Source organism: Rhamphochromis longiceps, linkage group LG4 (genome assembly GCF_057381845.1).
Source record: "Rhamphochromis longiceps isolate RC_006_pf linkage group LG4, R_longiceps_female_GT1.1, whole genome shotgun sequence".
Taxonomy (NCBI): Eukaryota; Metazoa; Chordata; class Actinopteri; order Cichliformes; family Cichlidae; genus Rhamphochromis; species Rhamphochromis longiceps.
Genome location: NC_140560.1, coordinates 28,290,896 through 28,306,353, shown reverse-complemented (window position 1 = coordinate 28,306,353; position 15,458 = coordinate 28,290,896). Strand labels below are relative to the sequence as shown.

Sequence of the window (15,458 nt, the reverse complement as noted above, 5' to 3'; positions counted from 1 at the left end):
AACCCCATTGAGAACCTGTGGTCCATCATCAAATGTGAGGAGGGAAAACAGTACACCTCTCTGAACAGTGTCTGGGAGGCTGTGGTTGCTGCTGCACGCAATGTTGATGGTGAACAGATCAAAACACTGACAGAATCCATGGATGGCAGGCTTTTGAGTGTCCTTGCAAAGAAAGGTGGCTATATTGGTCGCTGATTTGTTTTTGTTTTGTTTTTGAATGTCAGAAATGTATATTTGTGAATGTGGAGATGTTATATTGGTTTCACTGGTAAAAATAAATAATTGAAATGGGTATGTATTTGTTTTTTGTTAAGTTGCCTAATAATTATGCACAGTAATAGTCACCTGCACACACAGATATCCCCCTAAAATAGCTAAAACTAAAAACAAACTAAAAACTACTTCCAAAAACATTCAGCTTTGATATTTTTTTGGGTTCATTGAGAACATGGTTGTTGTTCAATAATAAAATTATTCCTCAAAAATACAACTTGCCTAATAATTCTGCACTCCCTGTATGCATATGCATAAAGGCAGAAACCACCTGTCTCGTCTGACAGGCTTCTAAAAAGTAATAGCAGCTATAGTTTGAGATTACAAACATCACCGGTCATGCACTGATGTTCAGTGCATTGTGCAGGAGACCCTTTGCAGCTGTGTTGTTATCATCACTAGGTGGATATCCAGCATCTTCTCCATCTTTCCCTATCTGCTTTCATCTCAGAGCTTTTTAATAGTTGTGATTAATGTTCGACACTTAGGACATCTGTGGTTGGTGGACTTGAACCTATCCATGCAAAAGGGGATGAGGCAGCAACCAGCCACACAGCTGCGAAAGAAGAAACAAGAAGACACTTAAGTGACAACTAGCCTGGAAGCTGTGTAACGGTGACAATAACACTGGCTAGACAAACAGAAACAGTCCAAATCTTTCAATGGTAAATCTGGAGGAGACTTTCATACCCTACTAAAGCTGTCATGATGCACACCAGCCATGTCACACTGCTGACAGAGGAGAACGTCTCTGTCGTGATGAACTGCCGACACTCTGGGCACTGTGTCCTGCACGGAGCTGCCGGGAGCTTGTCCAGCTCCAGAACCACTTCAGGGGCTGTGAAGGGAAGCAATGCATGACTGATGATTTATTTTATAAAAACAAAACATCCGTCTCTCTCGTTTTAAACTTGGACAAACTGTTAAATAGTTTTCCACAAAAAAGAAAGAAAAACACACATGAAGGTACAAAAATCAGTAGCATGAAGTCGTATTTGATCTGCAGCTAAGGGAAAATGCACTCAAGAAGGCCCGATCCAAGCACAAGTATCTGCATGCAGTCCTCACCACGAGTGTGGTTTTCATTCAACTTTTCATTCTTTTATGTTTTACAGGACAAATTTCCAAAAGTAGCTCACCTGGGATAGTAGGCGGAGCCACAACATAGACAATATTAGAGCCAGGAGGAGGAGAAGGAGGAGCAGCAGAATCTATATTCTCTTTGTCTGTGAAACTGACCACTAACAAAGAAGAACAAATGTGGTTAGCTGCGTAAAGTGTGCTAGATTTGCCATAGCAAACTGGGACTCACCTTTCTTGTGCTGTTTGTTTTTGGCGGCATTGAGCATGTTGTCGTAATTTTTCTGGAGCTCGGACTGTTTTTCATTCAGTTCCTTCAGTTTCTCATCGATGCTCTCAATCTCCTTCTGAGTAGAGACTGCTTCCTCTGATTATAAAAACAAAACAGTAACCGTACAGAGATTATACATATAGCGCAACTTGCTTTTATTCCTCATGGAAAATATAAAAGACTGCAAACAGCCATTACTGTCACAGAAGTTGCTTGAGTGCTCACCTGTTTGTCCAAACTCAGCTCGATTCCTCAACTCTTGAAATATGCACATAATGTTTTTCCTCTCCTTCAGTTGTACCCTTTTGAGTGAGAGATGTTTCATCTCAGTGGCTATCTCTTTTAGTTCGCTGTCCAAATCCATGGCAACTGCTGGAAGGACAGAAGCAGAAGAGAAAGCGTGATCTTATTTAATTGCAGACATTGTTTTTGGACCGGTTAAGCATATAAAATGTTACTGTGAATCAAAGATTTACAAATGTGCTTCTTTTCTAAACCCCACATTCTAAATGAGATGATTGCATAAGAGAGTGCATGCATTTATCTTTGTCTTTAAGTTGTAAGAGGCAGAAAATAGTAGAAATCCAACTCCCTGTTTATTCCTACCGCTTTCTTTTTCACATAAAGTTGTTAAAATGACAATGATTGTGTAATTTTATTTTATGGAACTCAGATTCCATGATTATCCTAATCATTTTTCATATTGTATTTGTGGTAGTTGTTTTTACGTTTGGTTTAAAAATACAGAATAATTGTTCTCAATTATGCCAAAAACATGTTACCTACAGCATCTTTAAGATGGCTCAGAGACTTGGAAGGCTCTTCTAGCATCTTATAGCTTCTAGCATTAGGTAAACCTGATCAACTGCGAAACACAAATATCTAACCAGCCAATCGTGCGAACGCAACTCAATATGTTTAGGCATTTGTGCAAGACAAACTGCTGAAGTTCAACCTGATAGTCAGACGGGAAAGAAAGATGAACGTGACGTGCTTGTTGGTGCCAGACGGGCTAGTCTGAGTATTTTAGAATCTTTTGATCTGCTGGGATTTTTCCCAAACAAACATCCTTAGCGTTTTCAGAGAATGGTCCAAAAAAAGGAAAATATCTTACTTATGTCATCAATAGAAATGCCCTGATGATGGTAGAGATCAGAGTAGAATAGCTAGATTACTTTGAACTGACTGGAAGGCAACAGTAACTCAAATAGCTACTCAAAACATATCAACATATCAAACCTTTAAACAGATACCAGGTGCCACTCCCATCAGCTAGGAACAGGAAGCATGTTGTGGAGGATATTCTCTTGATGCTCTTTGTGCCCCGTAGTTTAAATGACACAGTACACTTGAATATTGTTGCTGACCTTTTATGACCCGTCTTCTGATTGTTGCTTCCATCAGGGTAACACACCATGTCACAAAACTCAAATCACCTTAAACTAATATCTTGAACATGAAGTTTTCTGCACTAAAATGATCTCCACAGCCACCTGTGCTTAATCCAGCACAGCACCTTTGGGATATTGTGGATCAGGAGGTTCACATCATAACAAATCTGAAGCAGCTTTGTGATGCTATCATGTAAACATAGACCAGAATTTTGGGGAATGTTTCCAGCACCTTGTTGAATCTATACCACGAAGAATCGAGGCAGTTCTGAACCCAAAAGGGGTCCAAAAAGTGATTGCCAGTATTTAAGCTGTTGTAAATAGCTCGTTGGCTTATAATCTGTCACACATATCTCTCATGAATGATATTTAGTCATTTTGAAGCAGAAAGAACATTTCCATCACAACGTAAAGACTGCAATCAGTTTTTTGGCAAAGTGACTTTTAACAGTTCTATAAAGATATTTTAACTGGCAAAAAAGACTGGACTGATTATAATGTGACTGATTATAATGAACACAGCGTAGGTACAACAGTGCAGGGTCACGAGAATACTTGCAAAACAAATAAATTTTATATAAATCCCCTCCATGAATTTACCAGTATAACTATGGATATTAGACAAAATGCACATACAAACATCAGCAATCACTTTTTGGCACAATTCCCAGGACCGAACGTTATTATAGTTAACTGACATGTAACTAAAAACTAAAACCAGATTTTAAAAATCGTAGTTAACTACAATGAAAGTCAAAACAAGACTTTTGGAATAAAGAATTTTGTGAACTTAGAAAACTACATACAATAAAATAAAACCATTAGTTTTAGTGTTTGCTAGTTTACTTTAAATAAATAAAAACTGTGGACTATAATGTGCTGGTGATGAAGTTCATATTCTTTTAATTCATTCCAACCATATTTATTTACATATATGATTTGCTTATCTTGTTCCCCCTTCAAATATTTAGCACGAGATCAGCAACAAACATGCAAGTTTCAGGCTTAACAAAACAGGTGCACCGTGTTTTGGCTTTAACAGAACACTCTGGAATTTACTTCCTCTTACCAAAACGTTTTTAAAACTATGTATGTATTGGACTAAATATTGTTAGTTTTTTTCTAATTCTGCAAATACCCCTTGTAACTATTTTACAAATAAACTATAGAAATAAAGTTTATTACTACTGATATGAAATAAAAAAGATGCAGGACATGAGTTCATCCAGCATGTAGTCAAATATGCTGCTTTCTCTGAATCAGATAACTTGGTCACAATCATTAAAAGAAACATGGCTTCTCAGGTCTGACTGGATGCTTAGAAAACAAGCAAAAGATCTATAAAACAGAAAGAGACACGGACGCTGATGATTGCGTGTAATCGTCTGATCAATCGTATATAAAACAAGTTCAAATAAGTATCCAACTGCACTGATGCTCCGCTGTAACATTTATCTAACATCTCAACTTATAACCTCATAAAAATCTGTTTCACCATTATTTAATGGAAGATATCTGCTTTACCTTTTTCTGTTCCTGCCGTATCGTGTATATCCTGTAACACTGGTACTGGTTCAACAACAGCAAACTGTTCTCAGGGAATATTCAAATCATCAGGTTATGGTTATAACCTTATATGCAAGCCTAGGAAAACAGCTATGTTATTGCACAGGTATGCAAAAGTCTCTAGACCCCATCTTTTTATCTTTTGCTAAGAATATGGGGATTTACACACGTGCACAAACACAGTTTGCAATGTAAAAACTATTCTGTACAATTTTAACAAGCTTGAAAGCCAATAGTTGGTTGGCCTCTTTATTCTTCAACACATTCTGAACTCTCTTATGCAAGCTTTTCAGGAATAGTTCTCCAGGATTTTAAAGGACATTTAAAGCTCTGATCACACACTGCTTCAGTAATGTTGAGGTGTGGGCTCTAGGGAGGCCAGTCCATAGCTGACAATGTGCCAGTGTGTTTTTATTTTTAATGCACCGGCAGGAAAAGCATACCATGCTGAAAAATGAAGCCATTGCCAATCAGTTGCTTTCCTCTTGGTATTGAATGGTAGGTCAAAGTTTGGTGGTAAGTTTGGGGCGATCGTGGCTCAAGAGTTGGGAGTTCGCCTTGTAATAGGAAGGTTGCCAGTTCAAGCTTGGACAGTCTCGGTCGTTGTCTCCTTGGGCAAGACACTTCACCCGTTGGCTACTGGTGGTAGGTCAGAGGGCCCGGAGGCGCCAGTGTCCGGCAGCCTCGCCTCTGTCAGTGCGCCCTAGGGTGGCTGTGGCTACAATGTAGCTTGCCATCACCAGTGTGTGAGTCCTTAGGGACTAGCAAAGCACTATACAAGTACAGGCCATTTATTTTTCTGCATTCTTTATTCCATCCGTTTTGACAGGATTCCCAACAACACTCGATTAAATGGAGCCCAAAATATAACCCTGCTTTATAGATGTTTGTAGAGACTCACTCTTCTACTCCTCTCTTGACCTCCTCTGTACACACTTAAGATGGTTTGAACCAAAACTTTCAAATATGCATTCATCACTCTATAAAAGCACTGTTTCCACTGACTTTAAGTAGAATTCTTGTGGAAATTTGCATACCTCAGCCTTTTCTCCTGGTCCCCCTTCCTCAAGAATGACTCTTCGACAGCCACCCTGCTTCAGCAACCATATTATGGACCGACTGAAGGGCCAAATGTATCTCTCAGGTCCTGAGTCAGGTCTTTGCTGGATTTGTATTTGCATTTTTTTTTTTTCAGATTATGTTTACCTGCTGCATTTCTTCTTTTGGCCTCAACTAATGTTTTTTAAGGACATGCTGCACACCACGGTGAGATATGCAAAGGTTTTGGCTAGTAGCTCTTTGGAAATCACCTTCATTCACAAAATACTATTTATGCCTGTGAAACTTATCTGACCATTCTGCAGACTCTAAATAAGAAAGTGGAACATATCATGTGTTTTGTGACAGGTTGCCAGTAACAAAGTGCCTAAATATCACATTCAAGTGGTTCTTTGCTTGGATGTCTGAAGTGTGTAGATACAACGCTGGTTCATACTTTGGGTTAGGTGTCTTGTTTGTGCTTGAATGCTTCATAGCTCAAAGGTACAAGGACTGGAATGAAAGTAAGTAAGAAAGCATCCAGTGTCCAAAGGCAAACAAATACCTTTAGAAAACCTGAAGAACTATAATGACTTTAAGAAGTACAAGAAAGTCTGGCTTCTTTAAAGCAAAACTGCACACTGGAAACAAAAGAGACAACTTATAAATATTTTATTTACATGAAGCCTCTTTGAGAGGCTAAAAAACTACAACAACGTTGTTTTTAAAGTTATTTTAAGAATAAAACGCTGTGAGCACGAGCACACACGAGGACTGCAGCAAACAGTGTTTTTCGTGGTTTACTTTTTCCTGAGTCTCTTCATGAACGTCACTTCATCTCTGTTCCTGATCCCATAGCTGAAGATATACACAAATGAAAAAAGAAAGGGAGGGGGTGAATGGATAATAAGCGTTATCAACACTGTTAAATAAAGTGCTAACTTGATACACTTACTCTTTAAGCCTCATCTTGTCATCTTCGAGCTTCTCGCCCTGAAATACTAAATGATACGTCCTCCAAACATATCTCCTGGAAACACAGAACACAGGGAAAGAGTAAAAATAAGATTTTTTTTAAACATGCCCTTTTTCATTCTTGTGTTTGTGAGTGTGTTTACCAGCTGATGTGTTTCACGCCGCCTTCACGTTGCTGTTTTAGCTCCATAAATCTGCGAATAGCCTTCTTCAGATCAAGAACCGTAGCATTTTGCACCACCACAATCGCTATGAGGAAAAAAAGCAGTTTGTATGTTTTGGATTTTTCTGATTTTTTTTAATCAGAAGAGTATAAAAGGCTTTGCGAATTTAAAAAGCATGTAAACGGAAAACAAGGCCGCTTCAGCACTTACGCATCACTTCACCATCTGCTTTCAAGACTCTTACAGTCATCGCCTGGCCGTACTCCAAAGCAATCTGAGAGTTGACCTCCTCCAGAGTCACCTGAAGATAGATATTTTTTCATTTTTTTGTCGGCACATAAATTCACTTGGTCTCAAAAACATGCAGGGAGTTCCTGGATGTTCATAGTTTAGTTTTAGTTTCGCTTATACTTAATGTTTTGATCTATTTAATTTATTTTTGAGTCATACTTCTAAGAACAAAAGCGAACGGTTTTCTTTTTAGCCGCTTCCTAGTTCTTTGAGCCTATATAATATGGAAATTAATTTTTGAGGTTTTTCATTTAGACAAAATAAAAAAAGCAATCTATGCAGCACCAGTTTAGCTGGTGCAGGTAACAGGTCCAACAGGTAATCTGCAAGATTGAATGCAGAGGCAGAGGTCAGATTCCAACACAGCCCTTAGCTGCATGTCTTCCTACGCTCACTGGCTCTCTGCTTTCCTGTCTCTTCGTCACTGCATAACATAATGACAATGAGAAGCCCCCAAATAATGTAAAAAAAAATTGCATTAAAAATTAACCAATTTATGCTGGTCTTGGGCTTTTATGACATCAGTTGGAGACATTTCCCAGTGGACTGAGTCCTTTTGCTCTGCTGTGAGGAGTCTGCTCTACCAAGGATATTATTGCGAGCAGTTGTTCAGTCAAAGTGTACAGAGGGATACAAAAGGTGGAAAGGAGTGGAAAAGAGAGAAACGAAGTACCTGAGTAAAAAACATCAGCCGAAGCACAGGTTTCTTTTCACACTGTTGAAGCTTTTGTTCGATGTCAGTGAAAATGTGGATGTGTTCAGTCTCACCCTGTATGTCATCTCATCTTGTATTTTTAGACTGTAGGCAAATTAGTTTCTGTGTCTGGCCTTACATAACTGAATTAGATTTTCATGCCCTTAGGATTTTATATTTTGGCACATGTAACACAGGAAATTCCCAACTTTTGGGAAAAATAAAGTCCCCTTGCAGGAATCTGCTCTTTGTTTCAAAGTGCAAGAGAGGAGGCATTGTTAGGCTTTTTATTGCGCAAGCAGCTTGAAGAGCCTGCTGCAGGTCCTGAGAACAACTGGAAATGCTGCGATGTTCCACTTCAGCCTGTGATTTTTAATCTTTTTTACATTTATTTTTATTGCATTTTGTTCTGTATCATTATTATTATTTTTATTATTATTCACTGATCAGACCCCTATAAAATACTGCTATGCCGACGACTTCCAAATTTACTTCCCCTTGAACTTGGATGTCTCTGACCCACTACAACCTTTGTTCAGCTGTCTTCGTGATGTTAAAGTTTGGCTATCAAAAAACTTTCTCACTCTGAATGAAAATAAAACTGAAGTAATTGTCTTTGATAGTCATACCCCTCTGGGTCAGTTAACAGACACCCTTGGTCCTCTTGCCAGCCATCTATCTTGCACGGTAAGAAACCTTGGAGTGTTTTTGGATAGCTCTCTTAAATTGGAGAAGCAAGTGTCCTCAGTGGTAAAAACTAGCTTTTATCAGTTGTGTTTAATATCAAAGGTGAAGCCCTATATTCCTTTAAAAGTACTTGAAAAACGTATTCATGCATTTATCACCTCTAGACTGGACTATTGTAACTCTCTATACATGGGCCTCCAACAATCCTCCCTCTACCGCTTGCAGTTAGTTCAAAATGCTGCTGCACGCTTTCTAACAGGTACTAGAAAGTATGATCATATCACCCCAGTTCTAGCTAATTTGCACTGGCTGCCTGTCAAAAACCGTATAGATTTTAAAATTCTTTTGCTTACTTTTAAAATTTTAAACAATTTGGCACCCAGTTACCTGACTGAACTCCTCCGCTTGTATAACCCCAGGAGGGCACTAAGATCATCTTGCCAGATGCTCATAGAACAACCTAGATCCCAGCTGAAGTCCAGAGGTGATCGGGCCTTTGCAATTGCAGCACCTAGACTCTGGAATAGTCTCCGTGCTTCTATTCGCACTTCTGAGTCTATACATTCTTTTAAATCACGTCTTAAAACTCATTTTTTTACTTTGGCTTTTGGATCAAATTAGTTTTAACTATCATCGGGCCTGTTTTATGTCTTTCACCCTTGATATTTGTTGGTGTGTTTGTTAACTCTTAATTTACGTAAAGCCTTCGATACAATAGATCATTCTTTACTTTTACAGAAGCGTGAAAGGTATGGTTTAAGAGGTGTTATACAATTTTGGTTAAATAGTTACTTGAACAATAGGTTCCAATATATGAGTATTAATAACATGAAATCTAAGCTTAGAAAAGTAACTTGTGGAGTTCCGCAAGGATCTGTTTTGGAACCTAAGTTATTTTTACTTTATATAAATGATATTTGTACAGCCAGTGATACTTTAAAATATGTGATATTTGCTGATGACACAAACTTATTTTGTTCTGGAAAGGACATAAAGAAATGACTGAAAACAGTGGAAAAGAACTCATGAAGTTAAATAGATGGTTTGTATTTAATAAACTATCATTGAATGAAAGTAAAACAAAATTTATGTTATTTGAAGGAAGTAAAAGTAATATTAAAGTAAAACTGAATTTAAATAATGTTGAAATTGAAAGAGTATATGAGACAAAATTTTTAGGAGTAATTATTGATGATAAACTTTGTTGGAAGCCCCACATAGAACATGTGAAACAGAAATTATCCAAGTCTATTTCTATTCTTTATAAAACAAGAGATTCTTTGAATAAGAACTGCCTTTATTTATTGTATACTTCCCTTTGTTTGCCTTTTATGACCTATTGTGCGGAAATTTGGGGGAACACATACAAAACATATTTGGATTCAATTTTTAAATTGCAAAAAAGAGCTATTAGAATAATAAATAAAGTTGGATATAGGGAGTCCACCAACCAGTTTTTTGTAGGATCATCTATGTTAAAATTCATGGACATTATATATTCCAAAACTTTAGAAATGATATATCAAGTGATGAAAAAGAATGTTCCAATTTGTATTTTAAGTATGTTTAAACTAAGAGATGGAAAATATGATTTGAGGTGGTCTTATGTGTTTGAAATACCTAAAGTAAGAACCAGTGTTAAGTATAGATGTGTGTCAGTTATGGGAGTGAAATTATAGAATGGACCTAATGATGAACTGAAGATGTGTTTTTCTTTGTCATTTTTCAGGAAGAATTTAAACATTTGTATCATACAAGGTTATAGAAATTTGGTTTGATGATGTAATTTCTTGATTTATCATTGATTTCTTTTCAAACTGTTATATAACTTATTTATCAACACCATTTATTTTCTAGGTTAAGGATTTGATTATTCCTATGGGGGTAAAGGATAGGATAATTATAAGCCACAAGGCTTCAGCCTATTCCTTTTTGGGTTACTGTTTGATTGAGTACTTTATGTAAATGATAATCTGTTGTTGTTGTTGTTGTTGTTGACCAAAATAAATATTTCACATTCATTTCACATTAATCTCTTGCTGTTTTTTTGCCGATTGTTAAGCACTTTGATCAACCCTGTTGTTTGTAAATGTGCTATATAAATGAATAAACCTGAACCTGAACCTACAGTGTTGAACAACAGGTTGTTACGGCATTTTTGCTAGTTAAGCATGCGTGTTTAAGATTGAAACACCAATCAGACAAAACCAGACACTAGCGTCCTTATACACTCACTGGAAATTTTGGAAGACAAGCCTTTTCAACTTCTACAGATACTTAAACAGCCACGGTAGCAATTAGGCATCGTCCCGATGTCACGCTGAAGATCAAACCAAGAATCAAAAGGATGAAGAAAAGTTACTTTTACAGCAGCATGTTGGCTGGTTTGAGTATTTCAGAAAGTGCTGATCTACTTGGATTTTACCATACAACTATCTCCAGGGTTTACAGAGAAAAAGAGAAAATATCCAGCGAGCGTCAGTTCTCTACGTGAGAACCAGTGATTTGATGAAGCCAGAGGTCAGATAAGAATAGCCAGAATGCTTCAGTAACTCCAACAACCGTTTGTTATAAACAAGGTATCAGAAGAGCATCTTTGAACATGCAACACATCAAACTCTGAAGCAGGCATCCTACAACAGCAGAAGACCACACGGGGGGGGGGGCGACACTCCTGTCACCTAAAACCAGGAAGGCTAAAATTCACACACTCACTAAAACTGAATAATAGTAGATTGGGAAAATGTTGCCTGGTCTGATGTGTCTTGATTTCTGCTGTCTTGATTTCTGTTGCAATGTGGGGATATTTTCTTTGCACACTTTGGGATGTTTAGTACCAGCCGAGAGTCGATTAAACCCAACAGCCTATATATACCCCCTACTATTGCTGACAATGTCCAACTCTTTATTACCACATGTAGCCATCATCTGAAGGCTGCTTCCAGCAAGATAACAGCATGTTACAAAGCTCAAAACATCTCAAGTTGGTTTCTTTAACACAACAATGAATTCACAGACACCAGATCTCAGTCCAACATAGCACCTTTATGATGGATCAGGATACTAGGAGTGGCCGGTGATTGTATACCAATGGCTTTGTAATAAGTCATTATATGACGTGATGTCTCTTTTGACCATAAATGCAAATCTCTTGTCTGTATGTATGCGATGCACATGCGCATGTTCATGTAGTGTACGGAGCACCTGAATCGGCAGGTCACAGAGCAAAGGATCCTGCACGAGTCGAGCAAGTCCTTCCTCGAAAATATCCAAGATTTCTGAATGAGGAAGAGCGTCCTCATCTTCCTCCTCTTCGCCTTGAGTTGCTGTATGTGTCACATCTTCCTCTTTTACCTCTTCTTCATTCTTCACTGATTGTCCTCCTTCTGCAGCTCCAGCAGCAGCGGTTCCCGCTCTCTGCTCCTCCTCCATCACCGCCAGCTGCTAAATTTACTCAACAGACAAGCAGCTTAACAGGCAGTTTAACAGGCAGTTTGTCGACTTAATTTATAACTTTGGGGAAAATATACTTTTTAATGGAAACTAATTTAACTGGAAGCCAGTGGAAGTAAGTGCGTCCGTCACCAATAATAACCGGGCGAGGAAATGGGGCTTAGAAAACATGGTTCCGCTTAATAAGCCGAACTCTCAATATGGGTGCATCTCATTTTCTCTCCTTCTCTTCCGGTGCTCCACACGCAGCAGTGTTTACAGCTGAGTCCACAGAGTGCTAGTGTTGTTTAATAGTTCAAAATCTAACAGGGTTTTGTTTTTTAAGTACGTGCTAACATGCTTCTTTTCTGTCCAACCTGCGGGAACGTGTTAATCGTCGAGGAAGGGCAGAAGTGCATGAGATTCGCGTGTAACACCTGTCCCTACGTACATAACATCACACGAAAGGTGAGTAACGACGAAATATTTCACATATAATGTATCACATCTTACATTAAGGTTAGCGTGGCTTCTGAGAGCCTCACCTTATCTGTTTAAACCCCTGTAGGTAAATAACAGGAAGTATCCGAAGTTAAAGGAGGTGGATGATGTTCTGGGTGGAGCTGCTGCGTGGGAAAACGTGGACTCAACACCTGGTGAGTGTCATCAAAATAGTTTATGGTGTGGTCTATGTATCTGTTTATAATCGCAAAATTAACTGGTTGAAGAAATATTGTTTTGTTTTTTTAATTAGCTTGAGAGTTAAGTTGTGTCTATCGTCCCGCATTCCTGCTCAAAACACCAATGTCTGCAGTGCCTTTGAGTGGTTTGTAATGCAGTTTTTGACAACTGGATACAGGCTTATTAGCTCAATGTGATTGCTGACAACAAGTATTGTGGGGTCAAAACTCTAAACACACACTTTCATGTCAAAATGAAACTCTTTAAAAGAAGCACTTTTTAAAACAAAGTTATCCAGCCAGCCATCCATCTTCTTCCACTTACCCGTGATGTGTGTGAGCAAGCGTGTGTTTGGATCAACTCAATTTATCAGATTGAAACAAAAACTTCCCACCTGACCATGGACAGATTTTCCTTTAAAACACTGAGGGGAAATATGCACTTCTGAACTGTTGTTAGCATCCAAGTATTCCCATGGATGACAGTAGGGATGTATTTTGTTGTGCCATTTAAAAATGTAATTATTTAGAAAACCACTTGAGCTAGGTCCTTCAGTTTTTCGTTATTTTAGGGTAAATATCTATTAACACTGTCAATATGGACTGTCAAATGTGTAGCTCAAGTTAACAGTCATGTGAAAAACAGAGTTTTCATGTGCAATACTGTGAAAAACAAAGTACATTCTTAATTAAGAGGGTGAGTCCCTGCCAGCTGCTGCTACCTTAACGTTTGGGCACAATGTTGTCACTGTGTCAAACAGAAACTCCTCTGTATATAAATATTCTAGAGTTAAATGTGAGGCTGTCTATCTGACAGATGGTTAAAATTGCATCATTCAACAGCACAATGACCACAAGCACACCACCAAATGACAACAGAATGCCTGAAAAACAAATTGGGCTGTTGCAATATCCCAGCCCAATAAAAACATAACTCTACAGATAGATTAAAGCTCTAAGAAAGACAACTGTAGCTTTTTAACTATCCAGCTTGGATACCTACACTTTATATTATAAAGAATAGAATGTCTTTTTTTTTTTTTGTCTTTTTTTGGTCCACCCTTGATGACATCAACGTGAAAGTCTTCTCCATAAATTCTCTGGAACTAGATATATTTTTCTAATTCCTGATAACCAGGTGGGGTTTGTCAATGATATGATGACTGAGTCACATTTTAGGGAGCCAGCATATGCTAGAGACCTCCACTGAGTAAAAATGCATTTTATACAAACTTTTAATTACAGTGTGTGTCTGTCTATGTTTGTGTTTGTCTTTTCAGAGGATGGTAATTTATATGGCATTTTTGTACATTTCATTTTGTGTTGGCTTGTTTGTTTTAATCATTAGTGAGGTGGCTTTTATACTTCTTGACCGCTGCTGTCTTTGTTAATTTAGGAAGGTTTAGTCTATTATAATGGATACCAGGGATGGAAGAGCTAAAATTAATGTGGGGTTGTTAAGTGTGAGAAAAAGTTTGTCTTTGCATCATTACATTGCCGGACTGCACCCCCTTCAGGGTAGGATGTAAACAACAACCTTTCTGCAGGTTGTTGTTTTCCTGTGAATGGCAACACGGGCAAGAAATTGAAAGAATTAAAGTCCATTACGAGTCATATTCCTTCAATTGGTTACTAAAGAGCATTATTTCTAAATAAAGACCAGATTTCATATTTATTTAACACAAATTACATACTACAGGCTAATACCTCGATAATGTGTAATTTTTCTACTTAAGAAAAACTGAAGTTATTGTATTTGCACTCTGGATGACATTACTTTGGCCTCCAGGTGCTAGTTTGAGAAACCTGGCAGGATGGGTGCTTTAACATCTTTGTCAAAATTAGGAACATCCTGTATCAGTGATGCTACTCCGTGCATTTTTCTATATACTGCATGGCCGAATGGAATTAAATTAAATGAGCCAATCCCAACAGTATTAGTGATTCCACACTGACATGATGCACTTGTCCATTTACAGAAACGTGCCCGAAGTGCGAGCATCCTCGAGCATACTTCATGCAGATTCAGACCAGATCAGCAGACGAACCGATGACCACGTTCTACAAATGCTGCAACGCTCAGTGCGGACATCGATGGAGAGATTGACACCTTTTCACCTATAGCTGTGTTTTTCAGCTTCATTCACAAGCACAGCTGAGAAACATTTATTTTTTTGCTTTACATTTAATATTTAAATAAAATATCCACTTTCACAATTTCAAAATTGAGTTTCCTTCATGACTTTTATTGATAAAATAGTAGCTGTATACAACAGTCAAACAAATCTTTGACTTACATAGTTATACATTTCACAGACATTTAGAGCAATGCAGACCACCAAAATCCACAACAATGGTGTGCGTTACACCGTATTAATATTTCAATGCAATCCTTCATTTCATATTGATTTTCTTACAGAGCTCCGTTAGCCTCAAGGAAAACAAAAACAAATGCACATAGAGTCAGGAACTTGCCAGTGAGAATGACTTGTTTCAATGTGTGACTCGTGCAGACAAACTCTGCGCTTGGTGCATGAGACATCCAGCATGCTGATGGTGGAACAGTATCTGTTGGTGTTAAATTCAGTGGGATCGCAATGTTGGAGTTAATTTGTTATTTAAAGCTTTTTCCTAGCAAAGAGCTCACTATTTAGTATCTGTAATTGTTTTTTTAACATGCCTCTGAGCAATGCAAGTCATCGGGAAAGGCTAATGCTAAGTCAGGGACTCTGTGGGAAGATGGTCCCACCACTGTAATGATAGTGCTGTACTTTAAATTATACATGTTAGCACCTCTCATCAGTGAGAGTGACTTGGAATGACTTTTCAAAATAAATTTACGTTATAACAGAACACTTAACAGAACAAATATAACACACTGTGCCACTAGTAACAATTTTCTGTTTGTTTTGAAAT

At 38.0% G+C, this 15,458-nt stretch overlaps 3 protein-coding genes across 3 annotated transcripts; 1 reads left to right on the top strand and 2 right to left on the bottom strand.

Annotated features, from left to right (window-relative positions):
* On the bottom strand, positions 1-6,139 carry LOC146671919 (uncharacterized). Its single transcript, XM_085404338.1, has 5 exons — positions 1,850-6,139; positions 1,586-1,720; positions 1,413-1,514; positions 964-1,111; positions 1-829 (listed from the first exon to the last, which is right to left on the bottom strand). The coding sequence occupies exons 1-5, from the start codon at positions 1,986-1,988 to the stop codon at positions 721-723; spliced, it is 633 nt and encodes a 210-aa protein (XP_085260464.1). The 5' UTR covers positions 1,989-6,139; the 3' UTR covers positions 1-720.
* Positions 6,140-6,276: 137 nt separating this feature from the next.
* On the bottom strand, positions 6,277-12,040 carry snrnp25 (small nuclear ribonucleoprotein 25). Its single transcript, XM_085404340.1, has 5 exons — positions 11,635-12,040; positions 6,969-7,059; positions 6,738-6,843; positions 6,575-6,649; positions 6,277-6,477 (listed from the first exon to the last, which is right to left on the bottom strand). The coding sequence occupies exons 1-5, from the start codon at positions 11,860-11,862 to the stop codon at positions 6,420-6,422; spliced, it is 558 nt and encodes a 185-aa protein (XP_085260466.1). The 5' UTR covers positions 11,863-12,040; the 3' UTR covers positions 6,277-6,419.
* Positions 12,041-12,083: 43 nt separating this feature from the next.
* polr3k (polymerase (RNA) III (DNA directed) polypeptide K) lies at positions 12,084-14,779 on the top strand. The gene is made up of 3 exons (XM_085404341.1): positions 12,084-12,330; positions 12,431-12,518; positions 14,522-14,779. The coding sequence occupies exons 1-3, from the start codon at positions 12,220-12,222 to the stop codon at positions 14,647-14,649; spliced, it is 327 nt and encodes a 108-aa protein (XP_085260467.1). The 5' UTR covers positions 12,084-12,219; the 3' UTR covers positions 14,650-14,779.
* Positions 14,780-15,458: the final 679 nt, after the last annotated feature.

Excerpts from the sequence above, each read along its gene's own strand:
- LOC146671919 (XM_085404338.1), bottom strand. The coding sequence starts at position 1,988 with ATGGATTTGGACAGCGAACTAAAAGAGATAGCCACTGAGATGAAACAT. Across the intron at positions 1,721-1,849 it reads AGCTGAGTTTGGACAAACAG|AGGAAGCAGTCTCTACTCAG; the intron begins GTGAGCACTCAA and ends TTTTATAATCAG. Across the intron at positions 1,112-1,412 it reads GGCTCCGCCTACTATCCCAG|CCCCTGAAGTGGTTCTGGAG; the intron begins GTGAGCTACTTT and ends TTCCCTTCACAG.
- snrnp25 (XM_085404340.1), bottom strand. The coding sequence starts at position 11,862 with ATGGAGGAGGAGCAGAGAGCGGGAACCGCTGCTGCTGGAGCTGCAGAA. Across the intron at positions 6,650-6,737 it reads GGCGTGAAACACATCAGCTG|GAGATATGTTTGGAGGACGT; the intron begins GTAAACACACTC and ends CTGTGTTTCCAG. Across the intron at positions 6,478-6,574 it reads GACAAGATGAGGCTTAAAGA|CTATGGGATCAGGAACAGAG; the intron begins GTAAGTGTATCA and ends GTATATCTTCAG.
- polr3k (XM_085404341.1), top strand. The coding sequence starts at position 12,220 with ATGCTTCTTTTCTGTCCAACCTGCGGGAACGTGTTAATCGTCGAGGAA. Across the intron at positions 12,331-12,430 it reads TACATAACATCACACGAAAG|GTAAATAACAGGAAGTATCC; the intron begins GTGAGTAACGAC and ends AAACCCCTGTAG. Across the intron at positions 12,519-14,521 it reads AAACGTGGACTCAACACCTG|AAACGTGCCCGAAGTGCGAG; the intron begins GTGAGTGTCATC and ends GTCCATTTACAG.